At 36.9% G+C, this 27344-nt stretch overlaps 1 protein-coding gene across 2 annotated transcripts; it reads right to left on the bottom strand.

Annotated features, from left to right (window-relative positions):
• Positions 1-324: 324 nt before the first annotated feature.
• Positions 325-26069, bottom strand: LOC120624627 (23 kDa integral membrane protein-like). 2 transcript variants are annotated; one of them, XM_039891278.1, is made up of 6 exons: positions 26029-26069; positions 25041-25257; positions 24290-24478; positions 22857-23036; positions 21429-21647; positions 325-1725 (listed from the first exon to the last, which is right to left on the bottom strand). In XM_039891278.1, exons 2-6 carry the CDS (start codon positions 25098-25100, stop codon positions 1564-1566), a joined length of 810 nt encoding a protein of 269 aa, XP_039747212.1. In that variant the 5' UTR covers positions 25101-25257; positions 26029-26069; the 3' UTR covers positions 325-1563. The 2 variants fall into 2 exon arrangements, with proteins under 2 accessions (XP_039747212.1, XP_039747211.1); XM_039891277.1 differs by lacking the exon at positions 26029-26069 and adding an exon at positions 25653-25714.
• Positions 26070-27344: the final 1275 nt, after the last annotated feature.

Here is a 27344-nt window from a genome sequence, read left to right as displayed (position 1 = left end):
CAACGTATACAATTTGGCGGCCTTATCGCGTCATAGCGATTTCTTCCAAGCAACCAATGGCGAAGAAAACAAAACAGAACATAGTTTGGTGGTACCCATATACATATTATACCCATAAAATAAATATATCATTACTTAAATAAATATATAAAATATATATAATAAATATAAATATATATAATATAACAATATTTGAAACTAACGGCAAGTAAATAAATAAGTAACTACCAATTCAAAAATAATATATAAAAATTATATTTACTTTAAAATAATATAATAAATTAAATATGAAAGAAAATAAATAATTATCGTCAAACATAAAAAAATCTAAATTAAAAAAGAGAAGGGAGCAGTGTACTACCATGGGTCATTAGATGATTGACACAAACAATGATCTTTCACAAGTTTTTTAAAGTTTCGGATTGTACTTTAAGGAAGAATTGGATAAAAACTGAATAGTACCCAGCATTTTTTTGGCTGGACTCGGGAATTCACCACCGTGGTACATCTAGATAGTTCTGACATTCTCTCTCATGTCATGCTAGCTCAAAGTTTTGGCACGACCCGGGCATCGAACCCAGGAGATAATGGTCTTAGTTAACATTTTAACTAGATCATTATTGGCCAACGCATACTGGTGAACGCTGGGCAGGGCATTTTATCTTTATCGTTATCGTTTTCCAACAAAAATTCATACCTATAAGTCAAACGTAACTAATGAATTTATAGACAATTGCAAAGCTTCGGTTATGATGCGATGCTCTACTCCCGACTTATGAAAGGACTTTTGGAAACTAAGTAAAATAGTATAACATTATCATATCTCAAGAAAAAACATTTGGTTAAGCTTGTTTGATATTTTTAAAAAACAATTTTTTCTTACTGGTGGTATTATGCATCCATATTTTCATAACTTTTGACTGTAAAATATTTCCTAAAAAACACACATTGGAGTAAAACTATCTTGAATTTTTGTTCCTATTTTTTAAAACAGACTGCATTGGAAAGTTATACATTAAAATTTTTTTTACATGATAACAGTGGAGTGCATTTTATACATGCTCAAAAGCTCAAAAACTGCCTACCTTAAGATTTCATATAACTTGTATAGAAGGAGGATTTTTCTATTTAACACTATCTTCCTGTTTATGCTTACCCTGGACATAAACGCTGTGCAAGCCACTGCACAATAAGAAAAGTCAAAAAGTATACATACCGGGCAGTCTTCGGGGACTGTCGATTGAACTAACTAAATCTATGTACATATACACTATACAGTATGCAATACAATTACAGTACAGTAATAGTTTACCTACTGGAGATTTCCTTCATTTTATATCATCTGCACACCCTGTGCATACCCTCTATGCACGCCACTGCTCATAGGAAGGGTTCGATGACCTAAACCGAAAAAGTGATTAACGCGCCTTAAGAACTTGTCAATTCAAAAATAGAGTTACAATGGACAACTGGTTACGATACGAACAAAATGCTCTGCCCTGCCTGCAAATGTCTATGTATGCGCTGGCTTACAGGCAGTTCAAATCTTAAGAGCTAGGGAATTCAATACTTTGGCAAGGTTGGAGCAGGCGCTGTGGGTGGTGACAGTAGAGAGTCGTCTGGTGCCGCGAAAGCCTCCCGGACGGATATTGAGTGTCGCAAGGACGCCCGACGCCGCTCCTTGATCGCGTGAGCAAGGAAGAAGGTGCAGAATATACCCGAACTCTGAAACAAAAGCATACTAGTGTCCAGTTTTTTTTTCTTTAGAATCATAGGGATTTGAAACACGATGAAACGAAAATGACATAATTGACGTGCACATCAGTCCATGTTTTTGTCAGTATGCTATATTTAAAAACATTTAATATGGACGTTGTTAGTGCTCTTAATAAATAAAAAAAAATGCGTCACGACGAAGAAACAAACACATTAATAATACATTACAATTTTTTTAAATTTTTAGTTACCATGGTAACTTAACAATATGTAGATAAAGAGACAAACACATAAATGTAGAGTAGAGAATGAGATGGAATATTTTAGTTACCATGGAAACCGAATTAAATAACTTTAAAGCTCCTAATAAGTACTCCTGTTACATTATATCCAACTCAACGCTAAACGTGCAGAGTAAATTGCTGAATATCTGTTTGGTGTGGAGTATAACGATTTAAGAAATTATAAATCACACCGTATAGATTATCCTGCTTTCGCGGAGTATATCAAATTAAGCTTAATTTTCATGTAATGTCATGGAATTCCGCAAAGTGACGCCTGCTTCTATCCAATACTTATCAGAAGTTTCACTTCTGCTGTATGTGAATTAACTGCGCAGATTTTTTTTTTACCTAATGGTAATTATTTGCGGACCACGCAGCTATTAAACATGATAGTTAAGGAAAAACAATCGTCTATAAACGAAGCAACACTTCGCAGGGCAAAGCACACGTCCTACAAATTGCTGCCCAGTGTCCGTCGACGTATCAACGTTGGTTTTAAGCGTGTGCCTGAAATAACAACGGCACACACCCCTTGGAACACGATTATGCTCTTGGCTGCAGAAATATTCATAGCGGTCATTTCCCGGACGGAGCTCTGTCACAAAAACTCCATTACTACTCATCATAATGTCGCACTGTTGGGCGCAGGCTCCCTCTATCATAGGAGTGAGGGTTAGATTAAATTAAATTAATTAAAAAAAAAAAAAAAAAATTTCTATCGTTTCGTACAGCAAAATAATACATTGAAATTTGGGTCATCCTTGTGAGTTACTAGACTTAAGAGCTTCAATATCAGCTAAAAATGCTTATGAATTTTCTAAATTGGAGAATTGACGACAAATATTATCATCATCACATCAACCCTTTACCGGCCCACCACGCTGGCCCAGTGCAGATTGGTGTACTCCACACACCTTAGAAAACATTATGTTAGAACTCTCAGACACCGTTAAAGCCAGTGATATTTTAATTACTTTAAACACAAATAACTTGAGAGGTGAATGCTGGTATTCCAACACGGCCCTACGAAAGTTAAGTCGAGCTACACACTCAGCTATCACCGCTTCAAGGCAAGAATTAGATCCATTTTACGTCGATACACGAAAACGATACGAGTACATCGATAGCGAGCGTGCTAATCTCAAATACCTACTAATTGACTATGTTCTACTAATTAAGTTCCTACTATAATGCGGAGCTTTTTCAAAGAGACTATACATTATTAATTATTCAAAAGTTACCTACCTAGTTAAAGTAATTAATTACGCAATAATTAATTCTTACGGCCTTTTTTGCTGGATTAAATAATATTAGTTCATTAGGTAACAAAGGAAGTGGACTTCGAATTCACTTTCGAAAAGGTGAGTTCAAATCCCTGCACGTACCTCTAACTTTTCTAAGTTACGTGCGTTTTTAGTATTTAAAATATCACTTGCTTCAACGGTAAAGGAAGACATCGTGAGGAAACCTGCAATCCTGAGAGTACTCCATAATGTTCTCAAAGGTGTGTAGAGTCCACCATTCCGCACTGGGCCAGCGTGGTGGACTACAGCCTTAACCCCTTCTCATTGTGGGTGGAGTGCAGTGGGCCGATAATGGCTCATTGTGGGTGGAGACCTTTGTCCTGCAGTGGGCTGATAATGGGTTGATATGATGATGATGAGGTAAAAAGTGGTGATAGCCTAGTGGTTAGGGGCTTTGGCTTGGCTTGTTTGTGTGTGTGATTGTGTGTGTGTGTGTGTGATTGTGTGTGTGTGCTGATTATTTGAAATGATTTTAACACCGTAACGCGGGCTTGTTGGCGAGCCTCGGAATGAGGTTCTGTCAAGGAGGGATCTCGTGGGGACCTAGTTAGATTACTGGACCTCCAACTTTTCAGGGTTTTGTATTAATTTATACATTTAAATATCACTTGCTTGGTTTGCGTCAAATAACTAAATTCATAATTGACTAACAGATGACTAAACCTATTGCATTGAAATAATGACGTAGAAAACTGTTATTTGCCTTAGAAGATTACATGCAATCATTAATTATTGTTCACTGAATATTGACCACAGAATATAAAGGTGGGTATCCCAGTAATTATAGACCGAGCTAAACGCGGTCTTGCATTTTGTTATGTCTTAGCACAGAATAATCTGCGTGAAAGAAAGTACCTAAGTATATTTAAAGAAGCTAGTTTTATTGGAACCAGTTATTCGTTCCTGATGACGATACCTGCTTCTTGAACCAGAGCACTTTTGTAATCCACTTTGTTTTTCTCATTTTTCTCTAGTTCATCATTATCGACCCATTTTTGGGCCACTACAGGGTACGCGTCACTTCTCAGAATAAAGATTTAGGCCGTCCAACATGCTGGCCAACAGCGAATGATAGACTTCACACACCTTTGAGAACTCTCAGACATCAGGCAGTTTTCCCTCACAATGTTTTCCAGTGATATTTTAAACGCACATAATTTTACTACGATTTAATTGGTATCGAAGTTCTAATTCTAGATCGACGAACTAGTTTATCTACTTATTTACAATAATGGAAACCATTATTATCTCTAGATGCCGCTTTTTCGATACTATACAAATCGTATTTAACTTTCACGCGATCGAATAAGTTAATGTAGGCAGAAAATCTCAACCCAAGCGCTCAAATTTCGTGCCAGGTTTCGAACTCGGTCCCCGCGTAAGGAAAACCTCACCTGCGCGTTCATTAACTTCGTTCTAAACTTTTACCATAAAAAGAGGAAAATGGGAAAAGTTTGTGAGCTATCAGCATTCCGCGGGTGTATAGTGAGACTTCTTTCACTGTTTCCAAGGCTGTTGGTTCGATTCCCAATGCTAGAAAATGTTTGTGTGATCTGTATATTATAAGTATTTATATATATTATTCATAAAAATATTCATCAGTCATCTTAGTACACATAACAAAAGCTACGCTTACTTTTGGGCTAGATGGCGATGTGTGTATTGCCGTAGTATATTTTATTTATTTATTAATTCGTCATCATCAAAATAGAAATGTATTAACATTTATTTTCTGCTTGCAGTGTGTTACCAGGTTTTGCGAGCTTCGCTGGAAAAGGGGCAATTCTAAGTATTCGGATTTAGTTCATGCAATCCATACGTATATTAATTTGTATCTAAGCTCTATACGTAAGACTTGAATGTACTGTAAACGTGACCAATAGTGACTGTACTATATATTCAGTCATGATCAAACTTAACATTGAAAACAATAATAGGTCAAATAAGGTAAATCGATGTTTATGTGCTTCGCATATAATATCACCTTTAATAATAATAAATATAATAAATATACTACGACAATACACACATCGCCATCTAGTCCCAAAGTAAGCGTAGCTTGTGTTATAAATAAATAAATAAATATACTACGACAATACACACATCGCCACCTAGCCCCAAAGTAAGCGTAGCTTGTGTTATGGGTACTAAGATAACTGATGAATATTTTTATAAATTATATATACATAAATACTTAGAAAATACATATAAACACCCAGACACTGAAAAACACTTATGCTCATCACACAAACATTTTCCAGTTGTGGGAATCGAACCCACGGCCTTGGACTCAGAAAGCAGGGTCGCTGCCCACTGCGCCTTTCGGCCGTCATAGGCCGTGTTATGAGTACGAAGATAACTGGTGAATATTTTTTTATGAATAATATTACTTTTAATATATAGATAAACACCCAGACACTGAAAAACATTCATGTTTATCACACAAATATTGTTCAGTTGGAATCGAACCCACGGCCTTGGACTCAGAAAGCAGGGTCGCTGCCCACTGCGCCAATCGGCCGTCAACCTTTAGGAATGAGTGTTGGCCTAAGGTGCTAAGTGCTGCTCTATGGGGTTAAAAGAACTTATTTTATTAATAATCTATGGAATTCTTTACAGCAAAAAGGATATATGTTATACAAAATTTAAAAAAATCAAAATTCATTTATTTCAAGTAGGCCTAGTTTATAAGCACTTTTGAAACGTCAAGTCAGTCTGTTTGTAGTGACTCTACCACCGGTTCGGAAGGCAAAATCCACTGAGAAGAGCTGGCAAGGAACTCACAGATTGCTCTTTTGGTAAAGAGCAATCTGTGAGTTTCTTCATTTTATAGTTTAACAATCTTTGGAATTTTTCCGTTTTGTGAGAGATGAGAGTAGAGTGCCTGCTTCCAAGAAGTTTTGTCGTTGAGGAATTTATCAATTATGTAGTAACCACGATTGGTTCAATGTGTTTTATATATTGTTTAAACTTAGGTAAAGGTCGATCTAATATGACCTTCGGTATCATGTTTAAAATTCTGACCACATTCTGGCCCACATTTCTGACTGAATGATCGTCCGCTATAGGTACATGCATTTACACGATTCAGTAAAATTTGTTTAAAAAAATAGATAAAATAAATAACACTATATGTATATCTACGAATGATATAGGTATTTACTAGAAACTATTTTTAAAAATATATACAGTGTTTAACAGGATTACGAAATAATATTGAAGGATGTATAAGTATATTGCATAAGAAACACAAAGCATATTAATTTTTTTCATGCAAACGAATTAAAAACATTTTAAGTGTTTACTTATGACAACCCTGAAGATAAAAGACCGACACGCGCGTAGTACCTACGCTACGAGGCGCGTACCTAACAATGTGGCAGGAGTCACATGATTTTAATTTTGCATGTGATGTTCAGGCTGTATCTGTGGTTTACTCAAATAGGAACTATTAGATTTCAGTTTTGAAGATAAGTCTAAGAGACAGTACATAATGTATCTCTGAAGCCTATGAATTATTATTTTGGTTTTCATTTACACGTTATATACAATTTACTTTATAATGAACTAACTGTACTCTGTGAATTTAACAAAAATAGCAAAAAAAAAACGTTGCATACCCAATGCATTCCGAAATAATTCAATCCAATTTTGACACGATCTTAAGTTAAATAGTCGGGTTTTATTTTTCGAGCCACATCAATTTAGTCTTACCTATTTACCTACTTATGATAAGTGAACCTCGAAACTAACAGCTTGCAATTAGGTAAGTAGGTACCAGGATATTAAAGTAACCTTGTCACGTATGTAAGTTGGTAAAAGAAACCTCTTATTCATACGTACAGTGTTAAATATTGTCAAGTATCTCTAATTACAGCATAAATCCAATTAAACTCAAATATCAAAACTCTTTGAACTTTTAATAAACTTTTATCCTTCTCTACTTCAATCTTGACACCTGTCAACTGTGTCTTCTGTCCATTTAATTCCTGCCATTTTTATATATTTTTTTCAAACTTCCTCTTTCTATCCCTGTTGACTGAGGTGGGTTCCTGTCATTTTAAATTCCCACTCCAGCTTATATCGATTACAGATTAGCCAGTTTGAACAAAGCCTGACCCATTTTTTTTTTAATAAATGTACAAAGGCAGTTTTGCTAACACTATAAACCGTAAACGCACTATGTTAATTACGCTAAGAGGAAGTAATCACTGCCGATGCCGGCGAGATGAGTCACCTCTCGGCTTAGAACAATGAGTACTTTGGGTATAATTTACTGCCAAGCGCTAACAAAGAGTCTGTGATATGTTGCGACATATTTGCAACGTGCGACTAATTTATGATTGCTTCATGAAACGAAATGTCTAAGGTACGAACACATACTAGCTATCAGCTGGTCTTTGTGCAAGGATGACCGGATGACCAGTGTTGCCAACTCGTTCCCGGAATCACAAATATCTATAGTACTAATAACAAAGCTCGTAAGTTATATTTTATGAGCGCGTTAATCTTTGAAACTAGTCAGATGTACAACTCTATATTTGCATTTGATAGCCCAAAGTCCAATTCTTGAAGGAGGCTTCATAACTTTTTTAAAGAGGAAATAGGATAGGGGCACTTAAAAAATACAATCTCACAAATTAAGAAAAAAACAATCATAAACTGCTAGTGTATGGTATGTATGTAAAAGTTAAACGTTTCCACATTAGGTCGGTAGGTATCCCGCCTACTTTGATAAGAAACGGCACGCAACGTGAATCACTCGGCTTGCGGGCAAGTGAGCATCATCTGATTACAGTCAATGACTTCCTTCTGAGGGCACGTTGTCGGTCAACGAGTCAACAATTATTCAATAGCCTAAGCTACGATTACGGAGTAGGTATTAGCTGTTAGGTCTATACTTTGTTTACTTCTTGTCTCCCAGAAAAAAGGGAGAAGTTACTTCTAAGTAAAAGTCATTTTCGATGACTTGGTTAAATCAAAAAAACCTATTTATAAAGCTTTATGCTATATTTCATATTTATATTATAAATGCGAATGTAGACGGATGGATAATAATAATAAATATACTACAGCAATACACACATCGCCATCTAGCCCCAAAGTAAGAGTTTTAGCTTGTGTTATGTTTATGGATAATAATATTTTTAGGGATAATACACATAAAGACTTATAATATACGGATAAACCTCTAGACACTGAAAAAAGTTCATGTTCACCGCACAAACATTTTTCAGTTGTGGGAATCGCGATACCTCATGCCATATCGGATTAGTTTCTAAATCGGCAATCATAAACTAAACGGCTCTTAATGATATAAATGAATTATTACCGACAGGAATATTTTGGCCTGACCTTTTGAGAATTTAGTGGTTGTTTAAAAAACAACCAATATCTGCCGCTTCATCCGCCATTTTGAATTTAGGTTGGAATTGTTTTTGGGATGATAATCTGCTTTATTTCAACATTCAACAAATAATATTGAGAACTTTAGTCCCTAAATGTTTACTGTGCTGTGATACGTTTTATATTATTCTTGTTCTTTGAAGCGGCTCTACTCTTTTTTTTTAAACATAATATATCGTTATTTTGCTGGAGCATCGTTATATAGAAATAGTCGAGTTTGAGCCATGGAATCACCATTGTCAGCATTCTTTTTACTTCACCAAAAAAGTTACACAGATTTACGAGTATATTATACATATATTATTTTTTTAATCTTACCTGCTGGTAAGTGATGATGCAGACTAAGATGGTAACGTAATACTTAACCGATACCCTAATCGGTTTCTACGGGATATCGTACCGGAACGCTAATTCGCTTAGCGACACGTTTATGTCGGTAGGGGGTAACTAGCCACGGCAGTATCCACCAACTAGACCAGACCAGAGAAAATTCAGAAACCATAAATTTTCAAATTTGACTATTGATCGAACCCGAAACCATCCACTTTAATCCACAGCGCTCACCGCTGCGCCAGGTACGTCGGAAAAACTGATTTCAACAACACAAAGGGCCTTTTTAACAAATGTTACATAATGTTTAAAAGGTTATGGTGTGAAACAAATGGCAAAACGTGAAAAAGCTCCGTATTACTATGTCACGATTAATATCATACCTCAAGGAAACACAAGAAAACAAATGTCTTCGTCAATTCGTCTGAACGTAGGTACGATATTTGTGGGATATTTGCATGACTAAGTGGCAAAACCTTGCTCTGAATAATACCGGCGCGCGCGCAGTGACCTCATCGCTTCCACCAATAACGTCACAAATCCCAATGGACCTATAACCTTTGTCCCTTATAAAGCTTATTAGAGAGCTTAATTAAATCTTTCATTAAAACATGGTATTTATACAGTCATGTCTTGTATGCTGTCATCATATGCCTACATCAGTAACTTATTGACTTACTGACTGACTGACTAAAAGACGACGCTCAGAGAACCGATTATTTATGGGTACTTAATTTCGACAACGTATTACCATAAGGTAGACTAAAAGAGATATAACTGTTAAAAAAAATTAAAATTGAAAATTTCTCCGTAAGGAAACGGGTACTTTTAAAGTAGTTGAGAATGGCAAATTCAAATACAAATGTGGAAGTTCGGTGTGTTTTATGTCAAATCATACAACAAAAAAATGTAACATGGAACAAGAGAAATTCTTTAAATTATAACTATATTTATTATTTATAAGTCTAACTTCATCTTAAATCATCGTTGCATCAACGTGGCATAAAAGGATTTACGTTTACAGTATTCCTTCGAAAATTGTCTTTAAAAACCCTGCAATTTACGTCACATAACGAGTACCTACGCTAGTTAGCCAGACCAAAGGAAGTTATCTACTCGTAAGTACTAGAAACTATATCACCTGACATAGCTACTGCGTGGGAGCAAATGCGTTTATCTCAATACGGTTTGTCATCTCTGTCTTATTGGTAGCGTTAGAGGGAGATGGGCGTTGATAAGAGCAATATAGATAATGGGCGCATGATTGCGGCGGCAAGGTCCTGATGAGTGAGGATGTGAGTTTAGAGAGATCACCTCCGTAGGGGATCGGGAGGACGAGCTATCACGTATTTGATATAGAAGGGTAACATTATAGCTTAAGCGAATCGATTGTTTTTAAAAACGTTTCAGAATAGCCGTCATTTATTTGCCAGGCGTTTAAGATTTACCGGTATATTTGCTTGGGACTTGGTTGCTTGTGTACTGGACGACATCTATCTCGAAAACCTCTACTACTATATCGTAGAGTGTCGGGGTAACTTTTCGCCTATCGTGGAAAAATATCAGCTAATGAGAAAGCTTTGTGAACGTCATTTTGTCGCTTTCGTTATACCATACGAATAGAGTCTATTCTGATATGACCTATGTATCGGCTGTGATGTGATGATGATCATGAGGAAGGAAACTAATTTCTTAAATATATTTCAACCGGTACCTACCACGATAATATTATGGGAATTGTCGATATTTCGACCCAGTTGCATGGATCTCGGTAACGACGGGACTGCGGGGGTATGAGATGTCAGATTAGACCAGGGTAGTCAGATTCTGCCCGCGACATTTAACTTTGATATTTAAGAAATGTTGATTAACCACGCAAATCTTACTTAAAAAAGGGAACTAATAATTTAATTCATATAAACGTTCTCAGAGTACAAAAACGTACGAATAAAAAAACCCATTTATACTTATGAATCAACTGATTACCGGAAACCTTGAGTCATTTAACATTCAGTCTCTGCTTATCATAGAAGATACAGCTAATAACTGTTTAATTATTATATTGATGTCATTATAACTACCTACCTTATCAGTCAGTTAATAAACATGGTTAAGTCTTTACACACAAATGTATCATTCAAATAAGTAGGCTTAAGTTATTTATTCTGTCACTATCTGACACGCGCAACTTTATCTACGCTAAAGTTATTATTGGTTACAATTGTATTTCTAAACGAAATCATATTTAAAACGACCATTCTCGCACGGATAACGCTATAATTTTACCGGCTTTTTGGTATTTGTTTTCTCATTATATTCCGATCAACTCTATCAATAAATGCTGTTTCTACAGCAAATAAATCTCCATGAGAAACTCTAACTCCATGAAAGTTAAATTTTCTATATACTCTTTCTTGTGTTTTTCTTATTTCTATATTCTCTTTATTCTATTCTATTCTTTTTATCCATTCATATATTCATTCCATTTTCTAATAAATAGCTATTTATTTTATAAGAATCTGGAAAGTATACGCGAAACTTTTATCTCGTATGATTTATTTTATTTTAAACATAAAAAATATATTTTTAGCTGCGATATTAAACTTATATAATTAATAGCAGTCTGTAGATCCTTAATTTAATGTTCGGGCAGCACAGGTCATATTATAGAATTATTGCCGACTTCAATTACATGTAATCTGTTTGCATATTGAAAATACTGAAATAATTTTTTAAATCGGAACAGTATTAACGGGAATTACCCCGAACATCCGAACTCACAAACTTCACCTTTTTATAATATTAGTTACAATCGTATTCCTCATGTCCCATATCTGGGCAAATACCTTCTTAAAGAGTCAGAAATTCACAGCTATATCGTCCGACGTCCAATCTGCTGTAATGTGGGTTGACAGGTTCTACACTCATAAGAGCGTGACATGACCGGATTCGATATCAGAACGTTGCAAACTAAAATGCGGCTACGTGGTCGCTCCTTTCCACTTTTTTTTTAGTTGCATGCGGCCAAAATACTGAGACTCTACGTTTAGTATTTTCTATTTTATTCAAATGTTTTCATAAAGAACTAAGAAATCCTTTATGCAAGCATGCGTTAAAAGTAACATTTTTTTCAAAGCACTGAAGTTATCTTAGAAAGCGAGACATATTTATACTTACGAATACAAACTACCCTAACAGGGCGGTCTGTTACCAGTGACGTACATACAGGGTAATCCCAGGGTATATGCCATAAGCGGGTAGATGATTTAAAATAAATAAATATACTACGACAATCAGTGGCGTGCATAGAGGGTACGAACAGGGTATGCAGATCACCATCTAGTCCCAAAGTAAGCTTAGCTTGTGTTATGGGTACTAAGATAACAATTGTATGAATAATATAGATAAATACCTATAGTATATAGACAAACACCCAGACACTGAAAAACATTTATGTTCTTCACACAAACAAATATTGTCCAGTTCTGGGAATCGGACCCACGGCCTTGGACTCAGAAAGCAGGGTCGCTGCCCACTGCGCCAATCGGCCGTCAATTAATCTCCAATATGAGTTATTAAAAATTAAGGGTGAGCATAGTAAGAGTAATAAAAAGCCTACCCTTAAGTTATATAGCTCGTAATGGAGATTTTATGTCATCTGCAAACCCTGTATGCACGCCACGCCCGTTGCCATACATCATTACCACTACTGACTACACATCACTTACACAAGATTGCAGTAAAGTTTGTTTATTGCTTTAGTATATGCTTTAGTATAGCAAGGTGCCAACTGCCAGTCATGCCAAACCTACTACCATGTAAGTAGAGGTCGCTGCCCACTACGTGTCTACAATGAGGTCATGATGGATGACATTGTGTGAATTTTCGCAATTCCTTAAGAGTACGCTGGCCAGTACATAATGCATACGCGCGGCTTGTAAGCATGCCATTTAATCCTGCATAGCGGGCGGGAACATAATCAAGAGCGAGACACGCGATGTACGAAATCGCACGGGCAATTAAACTTTTGCTGTACCTAAATCTCGGCAATTACTTGTATACAACGTACAATCCACAGTATAAAGAGCATACAGAATCTTCATGCAGCCATTATTGTATGCCGTGTATTGTGTTCAAAAACAGTAAAAGCGCCCGCGCACGTCTCACTTTACACTCGCGGAATGTTGCTAGCTCACAAAATGTTTCTTCTTCAAAATTGCCAGTTCAGAAAATTAAAGATATAATAACTTTCAACTGCTAAATAATATGAAGTGATTAACCGTTTGTTCGAGAAACAACTCTAAAATTGAGTGGTTTATTGATGTTTCAATATTAGTCGTGTTCACGATTTCTGTATGTTCTTAATTCTGTGGTACAATCTTGCAAATATTATTTAAGTTTTTTATTTATTTATTTTGCTTATCTACTTATTTATTTACCTATTTAGTTAACAGTAATTATTGACTAAATAGGTACAGCAACGAGTTAATAGTAGTGCAAATCCAAATCAAACCCAATTCGAACACAATAAAATCAAAACAAATGATGTTCGACTGCATACCTTGCAGATCATCACTACGATCATGTCAAATAATCAGCACATAATTCGTATGTAGTTAAAAATTCCACGGTCTAACGGGTAGCGCAACCTTAATATTATTATATTAAGGTAATGTCACACTGACATGCTAAACAGCTTTTAAGACATGTTCCTCGCATCGACAATGAACGACGCATAATCTAGTCGAATACCAACTTTAAATAGTAAAGTCACATAGAGTATTTTTCTTCTTCCCATTAAAGTTATGCCCGATAATGACCCCGCTGGGCAGGCAGTTTGGCCATCGCAGGGCTAGACTGCTGGCTGCCCCGAACTGGTAAGCGCAGCGCTGATCGATCCCCAACGAGGTGGACAGACGACATTAAGCGCGTCGCAGGTAGCCGCTGGATCCAAGCGGCACAGAACCGTGGAATTTGGAAACAAAAGACGTGTGTGTGTGTGGACGTCTGTCGGTTGATATGATGATGATGATGATGAGTATTTTAGTTATTAGTTATGTTTTAATTTTTCAGTAGTCATTTAAAACAGTAAAAAACTAAGTATTATACTCAGGGGCGTGCACTTCATAAATGCACAAATGCACTGCCTACCCTTAATATTTCATATAAGTCGAATAGAAAGGGATTTTTTCCATTTTATGCCATTTTCCACGCACGGCGCTGATTGTACTTACTTCAAGTTTAGAAAGACGACCGAATAATGTTAATATTTAATAGGTACTTGAAACTTGATTAAAAAAAAACACCCCGCTAAGTTTGTTGTGTGCTTCTTCTTAGACCAGGACGCGTTTGGAACCCTCGTAGCTTTAGTTTTAAGTTTACGAATGTGGTTATCGCCATCGTCTCACTACCGTGTAATTCTTATGTAATCATCAAAAGTGTCACCTATGGGCCGGGCCTACTTGAATAAAGATTTTTTTGCATTTGATACAAAAGAAGCCTTCAAAACAAATTGCCGTAACTCACAGAACGAATAAATTAATTCATAAATGCATTACGACTCATCGATGTTTTATTTGTAACTGAATCGCAGGTGATTGATTCTGCAACCTCCCCATTTTACACTTCATTGGTTAACTAATAGGAATTGTAATTAAAAGCAAGTTTTAATTAAATACCTACACACATTCATAATTATGAACAAAATAAAACTTATTCACTTTGACATGCTTGTCCTTGACAAGTGTATATATAAAGACATTACTGGTTTTTGTCTTTGTTTTTTGTATCTATCTAATTTATACTGATAGTTCCTCCAAGTTAGGGTAAAAACTCACCAATTATTAATTGTGTGTTTGGCGTCACCTTGCGGAATTCCATCATCTCCTGAGGATGCTCCGGTGTCGGAGCGAAACGTGCCTAGAAGACTTTTCGCGGAGTATATCAAATTAAGCTTAATTTTCATAACACTAATCCTCGCCGCATCTGTCTGTCTGTCTGTCTGTCTGGGCGCGAAAGACTAAAAGCTACCGAACGGATTTTCATACGGTTTCACTAATGAAAAGAGTGATTCTGGCGTTAGATTTTAATGTATATTTTATTACCCTACTGTATTCCTTTTATTACCGTCACCTCCATATCCTCAGGAGATAATGACTTTACACTGAATAACTGTTAAAGTCACTTACCTAATTCCGCAAGGTAACGCCTGCTTCTATCCAAAATTTAGATTGCTATATCTTTATTCACGTTCTTTTAGTTAACAAACATGATTGTAAGATGTGAGTGCGGATAAAAATTAATATAAGTGAGTTTAATAGTACCTAGGAGTACATAAACTATGATGATAGCCTGATGGGCAGTTACGTTGAGTACTTTTGGCACGCTATACCTATTTCATTGTTTTGTTCACGATGGATCGAAGCTACTTTGCCGAGGTTATGAAAAAATACTTAGGTCGCGCTTGCCTGCGAATTTGTTGGCGTATTTGCAATACGTACTTCAAATAGTACATACAAGCAACAAATAAACCTGATTTTTGGCATGGATTTAACTAAAAGAACGGAGAGTAACATTGGCTTCTTTTTATTCCAGGATAAGAAACGTTTACCACAGGATATTGAAAAAAAAAAGAAGACGTCCACTGCTGGACATAGGTCTTTTGTTCGAAATTCCTCAGTTTTGTGCCGCTTGGATCCAGCGGCTTCCTGCGACGCGTTTAATGTCGTCTGTCCACCTCGTAGGGGGTCGACCAACGCTGCGCTTACCAGTGCGGGGCTGCCATTCCAGCACCTTGGGACTCCATCGTCCATTCTTTCTCCGAGCTATGTGCCCCGCCCATTGCCAATTCAGCTTCACGACTCGTTGAGTTATATCGGTAACTCTGGTTCTTCTACGGATCTCCACATTTCTGATTTGATCACGTAGAGATACTCCGAGCATAGCAGAGTGACTCTAAGCCTTCTTATGAGGCCTATATCGCAGAAATAACGAGGAAAAAGCTGGTTTTGTACATAAAGAACATTTATTTCCAAAATAATGAAGTCGGTTAATAGCAGTGGCGTGCACTTCATACATGCACAAGAGCACTGCATACCCTACAATTTTTGGGAATACATAAAGGGGAATGATTTTATGGCATCTTGCTTCTTTATGCAGACCCTGGTCAATAACCCTGTGCACGCCACTGGTTAAAAGGTACATCTTTAATTTTGATCGCAAGATTTTTGCAAATAAGTACGTATAAAAATACGCGAAAAATATCCGCACATTCGCATATACAAGGAAGAACCTACCTAGTACAAACGATACACGATAATTACATTAGTGGGTCAATAATCATCACGTCAGCCGAAACAATTAGAGCCCCCGGGACGGCGGGTGATGCCATCGATGCTATTATACTATAACCACTCGACCTAATAGCAGGAGAATTGATACGTTATGTTTTATTGAAAGGTGACCTGAAACTTGTTTGGGAGAGGTGCGGAAAGTTTTGCTATCAACCGGTCTACCATAAATTCGGAGATTTTAAATCAGTGCAATTTTTTTTAAATAATAAAGCTGTGTTTTTTTTAGCATGAACGCGCTAATCCCTAATCGGAAAAAAATAATAATTTGACTATTCAGAGGAGGGCAATATAGTTTTTTTTATTTTTACTGTAAGTTTAATAGGGGATGAAACTTTTTTAATTTACAGTAAGGGTAAAGGCCGTAGTCCACCACGTTGGCTATTAATACACACATTTCGACATTAAGTAGAACTCTTAGACATGCAGTCTAGATTCTAGACTATTGTTCTTTTAGTCAAGTCAACCCTTTTCTTTTAATACAAGTATTGTTGGTGTTGTAAAAAAAAATGTTATTTGCCAGTTTGAGGTGGCCGCCATCTCAGATATATCATCATTTCATCAAGGAGGATTTCCTGAAGACGCTCCGGTTTCAGAGCGAAAACTGCGTAGAGGGTACATTGCTGAAGATCTGTTTGGTGTGGAGTATAGTATTGAAGAAATTATAAATTACTGTTACAGTTTACATAAGTTACAGTTTAAATATATTATCGATTTAAATTGGTTATAAAATTTCACAATTAAAATAGTAGAATGCATTCCACATGAATGGATACCTTTATCAAAGTTGAACCCCGAAAGGGTTAAAACAGTTGATGAGAGTTTATTTGTAATAAGACTTAAAACCAAGGAGACATCAAATCTTTTTAGCATTTGATATCTCGAGAAAGGTTATCGCTACGACCCTTAGAGGCCAAAAAAAGAGATAATAGCGCTATTATACGGGCTAGTTGATACATTTGTTCGGGGTATATTGTGTTGCGTGGTACAGAAGAAATTTTACATGCGAAACTACCTAATTAGAAGATGTACAAGATGGACGCGTACGAAGTCGCATTCGACTTGTAGTAAATTGTCTGTTATTGTTGATAACAACCAATTCATCTATGTTTAAAAAAAATCATGTGCCATTTATTCACACACGGCGGAAGTGTAACTCCACAGCCCCGCAGGGTGATTACGTATCTCGCGACAGCAATGCGACAGGCGTAAATCTTGCAATCACTGCTGTAAAACGTCATTTTTCCATAAAATAAATAAACAAAAGTGACGTTTGACAGCAGTGATTTCAAGATTTACGCCTGTCGCATTGCTGTCGTGAGATACGTAATCACCCTGCCCGGGCCGCTTGTTTCGAGCGGCTCCCAGCAGTTGGGGGCTGACCAACGCTGCGTACCAGTGCGAGGTCGCCATTCCAGCACGTTGGAACCCCAACGTCCATCGGTTCTCAGCGCTATGTGCAATGGCGTGCACCGGGTACCTTACCAGGGTATTCATTCAGTAGATTAATTGCATAAAAAGGCCAAACATTCTCCGGCTATACGAGTTGTATATCAATTTTAGGTTAGGCAGTGCTTTTGCGCATGTATAAAGTGCACGTCACTGGCTATGTACCCCGCCCATTTCCACTTCAGCTTTGCTACTCGTTGAGCTATATCGGTAACTCTGATGATGAGCTACCTATACACGTAGGAAATCGCGGGCAAAGGCCAGTTTTCTAATAAGAAAAGCAAACCTTGTCAAGTGAGGTACCTATTTTTACCGCATTCAACGTAGGAGGACTTTAGGTACTTAATAAACGTAGGAGGGAGCGCTTTCGCTTGTTATCTCTACTAATGTTATTGATGCGAAAGTGTGCTTGTTAGTTTTTCCAACTTTCACGAAGAAATACTGTTAACGTGATGTGAAAGAACTGATGGCGATAGGTAATAGGTCGGAAAGGGACAGGTATACAGACCTATCCATGAACCTCTATTGTACTACCCATAGTAAAAAATAGAGGTCAGTGGACAGATACCAGGGATTCTGTTATACACAACACTCGAAACCTATTGGACTAACGCAATAGTGTTGTCCTTTTCACAAATACCGTGGGGAAGGATACCTATCCCTTAGATTAGACATGTCTTTTTATTTTAAATCCTACAACTAGTTAGCCCTTGTTAGCAATCTGACCTGGTTGTTAGCGATGATGCAGTCTTAAATGGTAGCGGGCTTACATGTTAGGGGAAGAAGTTATAACCTAAATCAGTTTCTATGCGGCGTTTTACCCGAACACAAAATGGCAGAAGCGACACGTCTTTGTCAGTAGGGTGGTAGCCATGACCGAAGCGTCCCATCAGACAAAAATTTGGCCTAGAGAAATAGGTTAATTTACCCGAACACAAGTTAAATTTTCATGCTTAATTGCTTAAATGGCTGAACGAAAGGGGTTTGAATAACTTAAGTTTGGAGCCTGGACTTTATTAGCATCGATCCCAAAACGGATAATCCCTATCCCTACCCTACTAATATTATAAATGTCAATGTAAGTTTGTTTGTTACGCTATCACGCAATAACTACTTAACCGATCCTCATGAAATTTTGTACACATATTCTCGGAAGTGTTAGAAGTAATATAGGATACTTTTTATTCCGACATTAAGCTCGGTTCCTTTGGGAAAGGTGATGAAAGTGTTCGACGATTTTACACCATAACTCCGACAAATTATAACCGATATAAATAATTATTTTTGTACTAAAGAGGTTATAAAATGTGTCTAATTTTGCCTAAAATTTGTGTAAATCTGAATGTGGTTGGAGATAGAGGACCGAACTCCTCAGCGGACAGCAGCAAACACCTCATTTAAGGCTAAGCGATACTGAATACTTAAATTTTTATAGTACTACAACCAATTTGTATGCCACATCAAAAAACAAAATCAAACGCAGAGGAAGTCGCGGGCAACAGCTAGTATAATATAGGTTTTTATTATAAATTTTATCCACTAAACTTAAGGTAAAGTCTTAATTTAAATGTGCTGAAAAGGGGGTTTTCAAAACACTGTATCTTTGAAATAGTGACATATTTGTACTTGAAAAAAAGGTGATATTTTTACGATCTTAACTTAGTTTCATGTCTGAAACAAAAATAAAACGAAGTACTAAGTGGAATTTAAAATAAAAAGGCAGGTCTAATCTAAGAGATAGGTATCCTCTCCCATAGTATTTGTGAAAAGGACAACACTACTTTTAGTTCAATTAGGTTTAGGTTGAGTGTTGTGTATAACAGAATCACTGGGCCTCTATTATTTACTATGAAATTCCATCAATTGACTATGCTGTCTAATCTCTTGTTTTAGTTCAAAAAGATATTATGCGTCAAATATCTTTATCAATTATTTAATAGTTCCTTACAGCCTTTATACTTTCAAATCTATTTTCTATCATATATTATATAAATATATAATATATTTTCTATCATATATTATATAAATATATGATAGAAAATATAATTGAAAGTAGTAGTAGTATAAAGTGTAATGGATTTGATTTGATGATTTTACCAGTACAACTTTTCTAGCTTATAATTTGGAAACCTGACAATTTAACCAATTTGTATCTTATTTAAATATTTGCAGTGATGTCAGCTATCGAATAATATTTGTAGAACTCTCAGTGCCCTCTAGTATCGAATTAATTCAATTCCGTTGTGTTATATGTGCGTTAGATGGCGTTGTCATGTAAGTTTCTTGTACGTATATTATGTACAAGAAACTTACATAGAACATACTACCCCTGGGGCCCTGGTGGGCTATAATGTTAGACTTTATACATCAAACTGCTCTACTACTAGGCGATTCGCAGCTTTAAGCTATATGAATGAATGAATGAATGAATGAATAGGTATACTTTCATTGCACACCACAAAAAGTAGGTATATAAAAAAGGAAAGTATAACAAAACAACGTATACAATTTGGCTATACTTACTGCACCGTCTATTAGATAGAAAGCCTGTGTCTAGCAGCAATCAATGCATGATGGATGAATGATGATGATAGTGATAGACCAGCATAAAAACTGGGCCTGTAATTCTTTATAAAAATAGTAGAATAAAAAAAAAATAACGCACCCAGTAGTTCAAAAACCGAATCCAAAACGGGTTGCAATAAGACAACCATAGATAAACTAAAAGCTAGGCAATTAATATTTTTTTCAGCGGGGTAAAAGTGCTGCAGCATATTCTCTCAATAAAGTTCATAGAAACAAGAACGCTGCATGAGATTGGAAATATAAGTTTGTTAATAGAGAACGCATCCGATGATCGACAAGCTAGATCAATTCTGACGTCCGCTAGCTTACGCCACGCTCTTATTTCTTGTTTTTCTCGAGGCTATGTAACATTAACAGCTTAACCTTTGCAATAAAATATTGTATTTGTTTGAAACTTGCGTTTAATTTAATGCAGCCGAAATGCTGACCCTTCACTGGAACATTTTGCCTTAGTAGACCCTCCACAAGGTAAAGCAAGAACCTGGATTTAAGGAATTCCGAATGATGTCTCGTACGTTTACTTTATATTGTTATCCTGTATGGATATGAAAGAACAGTTTCGCTTACCGATTTCGACCACGGTGGTAAATCTCCAGAGAAAATTTCCAACAACGCGCGAGATTTTATAATGCACAAGTGTGTGCGCTAACACAAGTGCATTCTCTCTTCCCCCACTCGTGCGATGTCGTGCGATGCCGTGTAGAGACCGATTGGGGGGTATGACTACCATACTCCCTAACAGGTTAGCCCGCTAGCATCTTAGACGGCATCAACACCAGGTTAGTTTGCAGGGCTAAATAGTAGGGGAATAAAAAAAAATTTGGAGCGACGGCAGATCCGACACGACCAGACCAATACCAAGCTCCAAGATCGTACTGAGCATGTATTGATAGAAAAACCGAACATTGGCCCGACCCGGGAATTGAACCCAGGACCTCGTGATCTGCATTCGAACACGCTAACCACTAAACCATAGGCAGGATATGAAGGATGAGGGTTCTAACCTGCAGAAGTGACGCTGCCAGGGCAACCATGGCAACCAACAGCAGATGCTGTTTAGCGTAGTCATGCAGGAGGTTGCCGCAACCTCGCTGGTAAAGCGTCGTGCAGTCGGAGGTGTAGGGCTTCTGTATGGAGTCCAAAGGGCCCTGCCCGCAACAGGAGAAGGGCACGTGTCCAGCAGAACTGTAGTCGTTTGGGCCGCTAACGCCACAGCATTCGAACTGTAAAATATAATGCTGTTTTTAGTTTATGAAATAAAACTTTCACACAAGCGCTTCGGTTCAGATTTTTGGTTAGGACTTCGGCCTCCCTTTCGTTTGAGCTCCATCGCCGGAAATGCAATAAAATATCACGCTTTAACGCTGAAGAAAGACATCGTGAGGGTCTCAGTACTCTAAGGCGTGCAGATTGTACAGATATATGCGCTGTGCTTTTAGAAGTGACGGGTCTCGTCAGGGTGATTACGTATCATACAACAAGCTTGCGATAGGCGTAAATCTCGCGATCTTTACCACCAAACGTCACTTTTGCATCCAAAAAAAAACAAAAGTTACGTTTGATAGCAAAGATTGCAATATTTACGTCTATCGCAAGCCTGTTGCTGACATACTCCATGATGGTCTCAAAAGCGTGTGAAGGCTAACAAACAGCACTTGGCCAGTGTCTAAACCCTACGCCTTGAGAAAAAACGTTTCACAAACTCTAAGGTGATTACTTTTGGTGAACGGTTGGGGTATGCCCCGGAATAACCTTAGATAAGGCGTGACTTATTTAGGCATTCCCTTTTTCATCTGAAGTGAAAACGGGCATTAGTAATTACATTTATAATTATTATAGTATATTTTCTATTCCGTCACTGTTATAGTACGATAGGACAGCAGCTCTGACACGACCCGAAAGAGATGTGTCACGTGCTTTCTTAGGTACTGCAGTCAACTCCAATTTTCAAACTCCGGCCTGTAACTACTTTTTTGATAGAAAAACCCAATACAATGGTCCGACCCTGGAATCGAACCCGATCGCACGATCGTGTCGAACCACTAGACTGTCGGGGTCACTATTTACATATGACATTAGCCTCCCATCGTCATCTTCATTATCATATTATCAACCGATTACCGGCCGACTACAGGGCACGGGTTTTATTCTGCAATGAGAACGGTTTAGGCCGTAGTCCCCCACGATTGGTGGGCTTCACAAGCCCATGAGAAAATTATGGAGAACTCTCAGGCATGCAGGTTTCTCCACGATGTTTTTCTTCACAGTTAAAACAAGTCATATTTTTATTGCTTAAAACCATCAAAACGCACAAAACATTGAAAAGTTCGGGGTTAAGAGTGCCGGGATTAGAACTCAGCGCCCCGAAAGTGGAGCCTACGTCCTAACCACTAGGCTGTCACCTCTACCTCCCATAGTCGGGTAAAAATTACCTTAACGTGTAATCTATCCCATCTGACCGAGTCCACGCTGGCTTCCTTGTTTTCCTTGGTCAGCAGAAAATAGGAAGTCATTGTTGTCTTGATGTCTATCTCGATGTTGTCCCAGACGACCATCGCCCACACAAAACACGAGAACTCTATCACTACGATCAGCATTACAAGCAGACCCGCCTGAAATTAAAAAAAAATAAAAAATATATTACTTGAAATTGAACTTAGCTAGATTTCGTTAAATCGTACATGGACGGGCAATACAAGTTATTTCTGAATTTTCTCTGGACTAAGGACGCGCAACGTCGTCAAAAGTGCCTCCCCGGCGAAGAAGTAAGAGCTGTGCTTTTAGAAGTGACGGGCCTCGTCAGGGTGATTACGTATCACGTACGTATCATAGATCACCATCAAACGTCACTTTTGCATACAAAAAAAAAAAACAAAAGTTACGTTTGATAGCAAAGATTGCAAGATTTACGTCTATCGCAAGCCTGTTGCTGACATACGTAAATTTCGAAATTTATAATTTCTGAATTATCTCTATTCAGGGTCTAGCGGCTTCCAACTTAAAAGACGTGCCGTTAAGCGATTTAGCGTTCCGGTACGATACCATGTAGAAACCAATCAGGGGTATGAGTTTTATATTACTAGGTACGATATCTTTAACAGGTTAGCTCGCTACCACCTTAGACTGTATCATCATATAACACCAAATCGGCTATGGACGGCAATTGAAGTAGAATAAAAAAAACGTTATTGAGCGAACGGAGTTAGTTGTCCAAGTTTACTTGGATTATTATGCACACTATCCAATTGTACAAATATCGGCGAACAGATAGACATAGACGAACAATCCATCTATTGTCCGTCCGTCTGTCTACATGGGACCTTTAACTTTTGGTAGAAGCAAGGCAGGAGTAACAATTTATAAGTTCACAGAAGTGAGTTTACTTCTGTGAATTTATAAACTGTTGTTGTTTAAGTGACCTCGCTCCGCTTGATCGAATAAAATCAATATTCAATTCAAATAGACTTGTGAACAATAGTTATTTATGCAAGATAGAAACAATTCATGAAAGGTGAAATAAATTATTATATCTCAAGATGAATAAAAATCTTTATTTGAACTGCATAAAGACGATATTTAATTATTAATTAGCCTCGAGAAATCTGCACGAACATATTGACGTTCCAACGCGACGCTCGGTTTGTGTTGACCCTTATTCGTCGTAATTTTAAAAATGTTATCGGTTAGAGAACTCTTCGGTAGATGGCGTTAGTAGGAAAGCAACCATATTCGGCCCAGAGAATTCTACCAATTTTTTGTTGATTTTATCAATCGCAATTCTTATTAATATATTCTTATTGTTGCTGTCGATGTTTTGTAAATCGCCGTGAAACTGACATTTAATTATTAGCAAATTGATACTTACTATTATAACATGTATTTGGTGCATGGACTTTGCAGTTCTCCATCCAATCCAAGCTATAGAACATGTGATGATTGCCAACATCAATAGCAGTATAGCCGGATATTCCACACCGACTCCTATGAAGTGACGGTATATAAACAACCGGTACAGAAGATATCCACTCATGCCAAAGAGAACCACTGCTGACATCTATCGGAGAACAAAGGAAACTAGTTGGATAAAATACACACTACCACATGAAGACTTTCTCTAACATGAACCACTACACTAGCGCCAATCAAAAGAGAAAACGTGGCGAAAACTAACACTACAAATTATAAATGTTATTATAGAAAATTTTGTAAAAATCTGCTACGAAAACTGAAAAGTTTTTGTACTAAGTATATATTTTTTAAACAAACCTGTGAGTATACATTTTGTATATGATTAAAACTTGCATATAACAACGATACACTACAAACTCAAAGTGATTCAATGGAAACTTTATTGAGAAAAAAAAAGTGAGAAATATAACAAATCAAATCACATTTGCTAAAGTCATAACTACGTAAGTTTTGAGTGAGATAAAATAAGTTAATATTAACATTTTGATTAAAAATACAAACATGTAAATTGCATAGTGTTTTGTAAAATTTCACCGCAAGTTGTTATGACAACACAAAGACGCTTGTTCAGCGTGTTTTTGTTTAACGGGACACACAAAAAGCCGGACGAGGGTTTAATAAATATAAATAAGTCAGCAAACACTTACAGCGAATAAGAGATTGAAGGTCAACACTAGATATTTCCAGCAATTCGACGATAGAGCCATTGTGCCGCGTTCACATGTCAGAGATCTCGTTTGCAAGCCAAAACATCTAACAAAGCGTTCGCGGCCGTTCCACCTCAGGGAGTGTTTGCAAAGTATCGCTGTATGTTGCTTCGTGAGTTCGTCAGCGTAATCGTAAAGCCACGCATTCACTCGTAAGCTATATTTTGTAAGAATATAATATACTTAATCATTATTCATCAACTCGTATAACAATGTAAATAGGTTACCTTTTTTATCGTACAAAAGTCATCCTGTTTACTATTCATTGGTATAAAAAAATATTAAGAAAAAGGTTACACAAAATGTTTACGGCGAAATTTTCTTATGGAAGTTCACTGATACATTTGTTTTAAACCTAACGTATCGACGACAGAAACAGCTACTGGGGCAGTCCCGGAATGTGGGACCATTCATTGTCCAGATACAGTCATATCATGAAACAATACCTTAGTTTTTGGGCAAAAATAAAACTGGCAATAATATTATTTTCCATAAACTCACAGACAGTGAGAAAACGTTCTGCATTTTAGTTAATAGGTGGTAGGTACTCACCATTCAATCCCAGTCTATGCTCAAGAATCTGGCAACCCTATGTACACCAAAACACTGAAAGCTACCCACATATCGACTCCTCACGGCCGATTAAGCGTTAACGAATTAACACAAATTCTACGTCCCTAAATATTTTCCTAATAATTTGGTACATAAATATGCTTCAGAAATGCAACTTTATGCTTTGTGCAAAAATATTTCAAAATATACTTAGAAACGAAGAATTGGTTTTTTGTCGTTTTCACTAAGTCGGCTGTAATGGATCGACATGTATCTGAAACATTCGTATGTAAATGAATACGTGGCTTTAATCGCGAACAACGGTGGAACGACATACCGATAAAATTAAACCGCCATTTAACTAATAACTATTTACCTTTGCCAATTTGCCAAAAAGTTAACACTAAATAAAAAATAACGCCGATACTCATAGTTCTTAGAACCTGAGTGTTTTTATCCGATTTGATATGTGCATTTCGCGTTATCAGTTTATCGCGTAGATAAAATATATACTGGGTACTACACTAGTCGTAGTAGGTACTGCATGCCGCAACGTAACCTAGTTTTCAGGCGACAGAAGTTGCGTTCTACGTTGGCCCGAAGATGTATTAATAGCTAATGACACTTCTATTTTTGCCCGCTATAACTGTGCTCTATCTTTTGAGATATTGAAGCTTTTTTTGTGTACAACCAGAGCGTCTGAGCTACAAAGTGACCGTAGGTACAACGTTATATTTAATATATTGCATATATTTACGCTGATCGTTATGCTGTCAGCTTTTATACCTGTAACCTAGGACCTGGGTGCTAAGGGGGCATAAAGTATGTTTTTGATTATTTCAATACCGCAGGTATGGAGTACGTAATAAAGTCAAAGTCAAAGTCAAAAATATCTTTATTCAAGTAGGCCCACAGGTGGCACTTTTGATGCGTACATAAGAACTACATGGTAGTGAGATGATGGCGATAACCACATTCGTAAACTTAAAACTAAAGCTACGAGGGTTCCAAACGCGTCCTGGTCTAAGAAGACGCCCACAACAAACTTAGCCGGGTGTTTTTTTTTTTTTTGTTATCACCATCTCACAATGTCATTTTAAATTATTAGAAGAGCAACCTGGTTAGAGCAATAATTTACACCCAAGCTTTTTTATCGTTTACGTAGTCCTTTATACTATAATAGGACTTTTCTATAAGCTTACGTTTAATACAAACTTTGAACTTTTTAAGACACATCTCCAAGATGACAATTGGTAGTTTATTGTAGAATTGTATGCAATTTCCTTTAAACGAATTATGAATTTTATGTAACCTAGTATATTGCACTGTAATAAGTTTTTTGACTACCAAAATGAAATAACACCTTAATATATTTTCCATTAAATAAACTATTCATATTTCATGATTATGCTGGACCATTGTTCTAATGCCCGCCCGAAATAATTTCTTTTTTAGGTAATATCCATGAAACTTACTACTTTGGCTCTTAATTTAAGATACAGAAATATGTGTATTACTGTTCTTCCCCCAAAGGAGTTGAATAAGGAATGACTGGCCGTCTGAGAAATACACACAGCCTAAACCGCTGGTATATTATGAAAATTAAGCTTAATTTGCTAAACTCCGCGAACAGCAGCAGAATCTGTATGGTGTAATTTATAATTACTTCAATCCGTATACCCCACACCAAAC

Source organism: Pararge aegeria, chromosome 6 (genome assembly GCF_905163445.1).
Source record: "Pararge aegeria chromosome 6, ilParAegt1.1, whole genome shotgun sequence".
Taxonomy (NCBI): domain Eukaryota; kingdom Metazoa; phylum Arthropoda; class Insecta; order Lepidoptera; family Nymphalidae; genus Pararge; species Pararge aegeria.
Note: the sequence above shows the minus strand (reverse complement) of the source record. Positions and strands in the feature narration are given on the sequence as shown.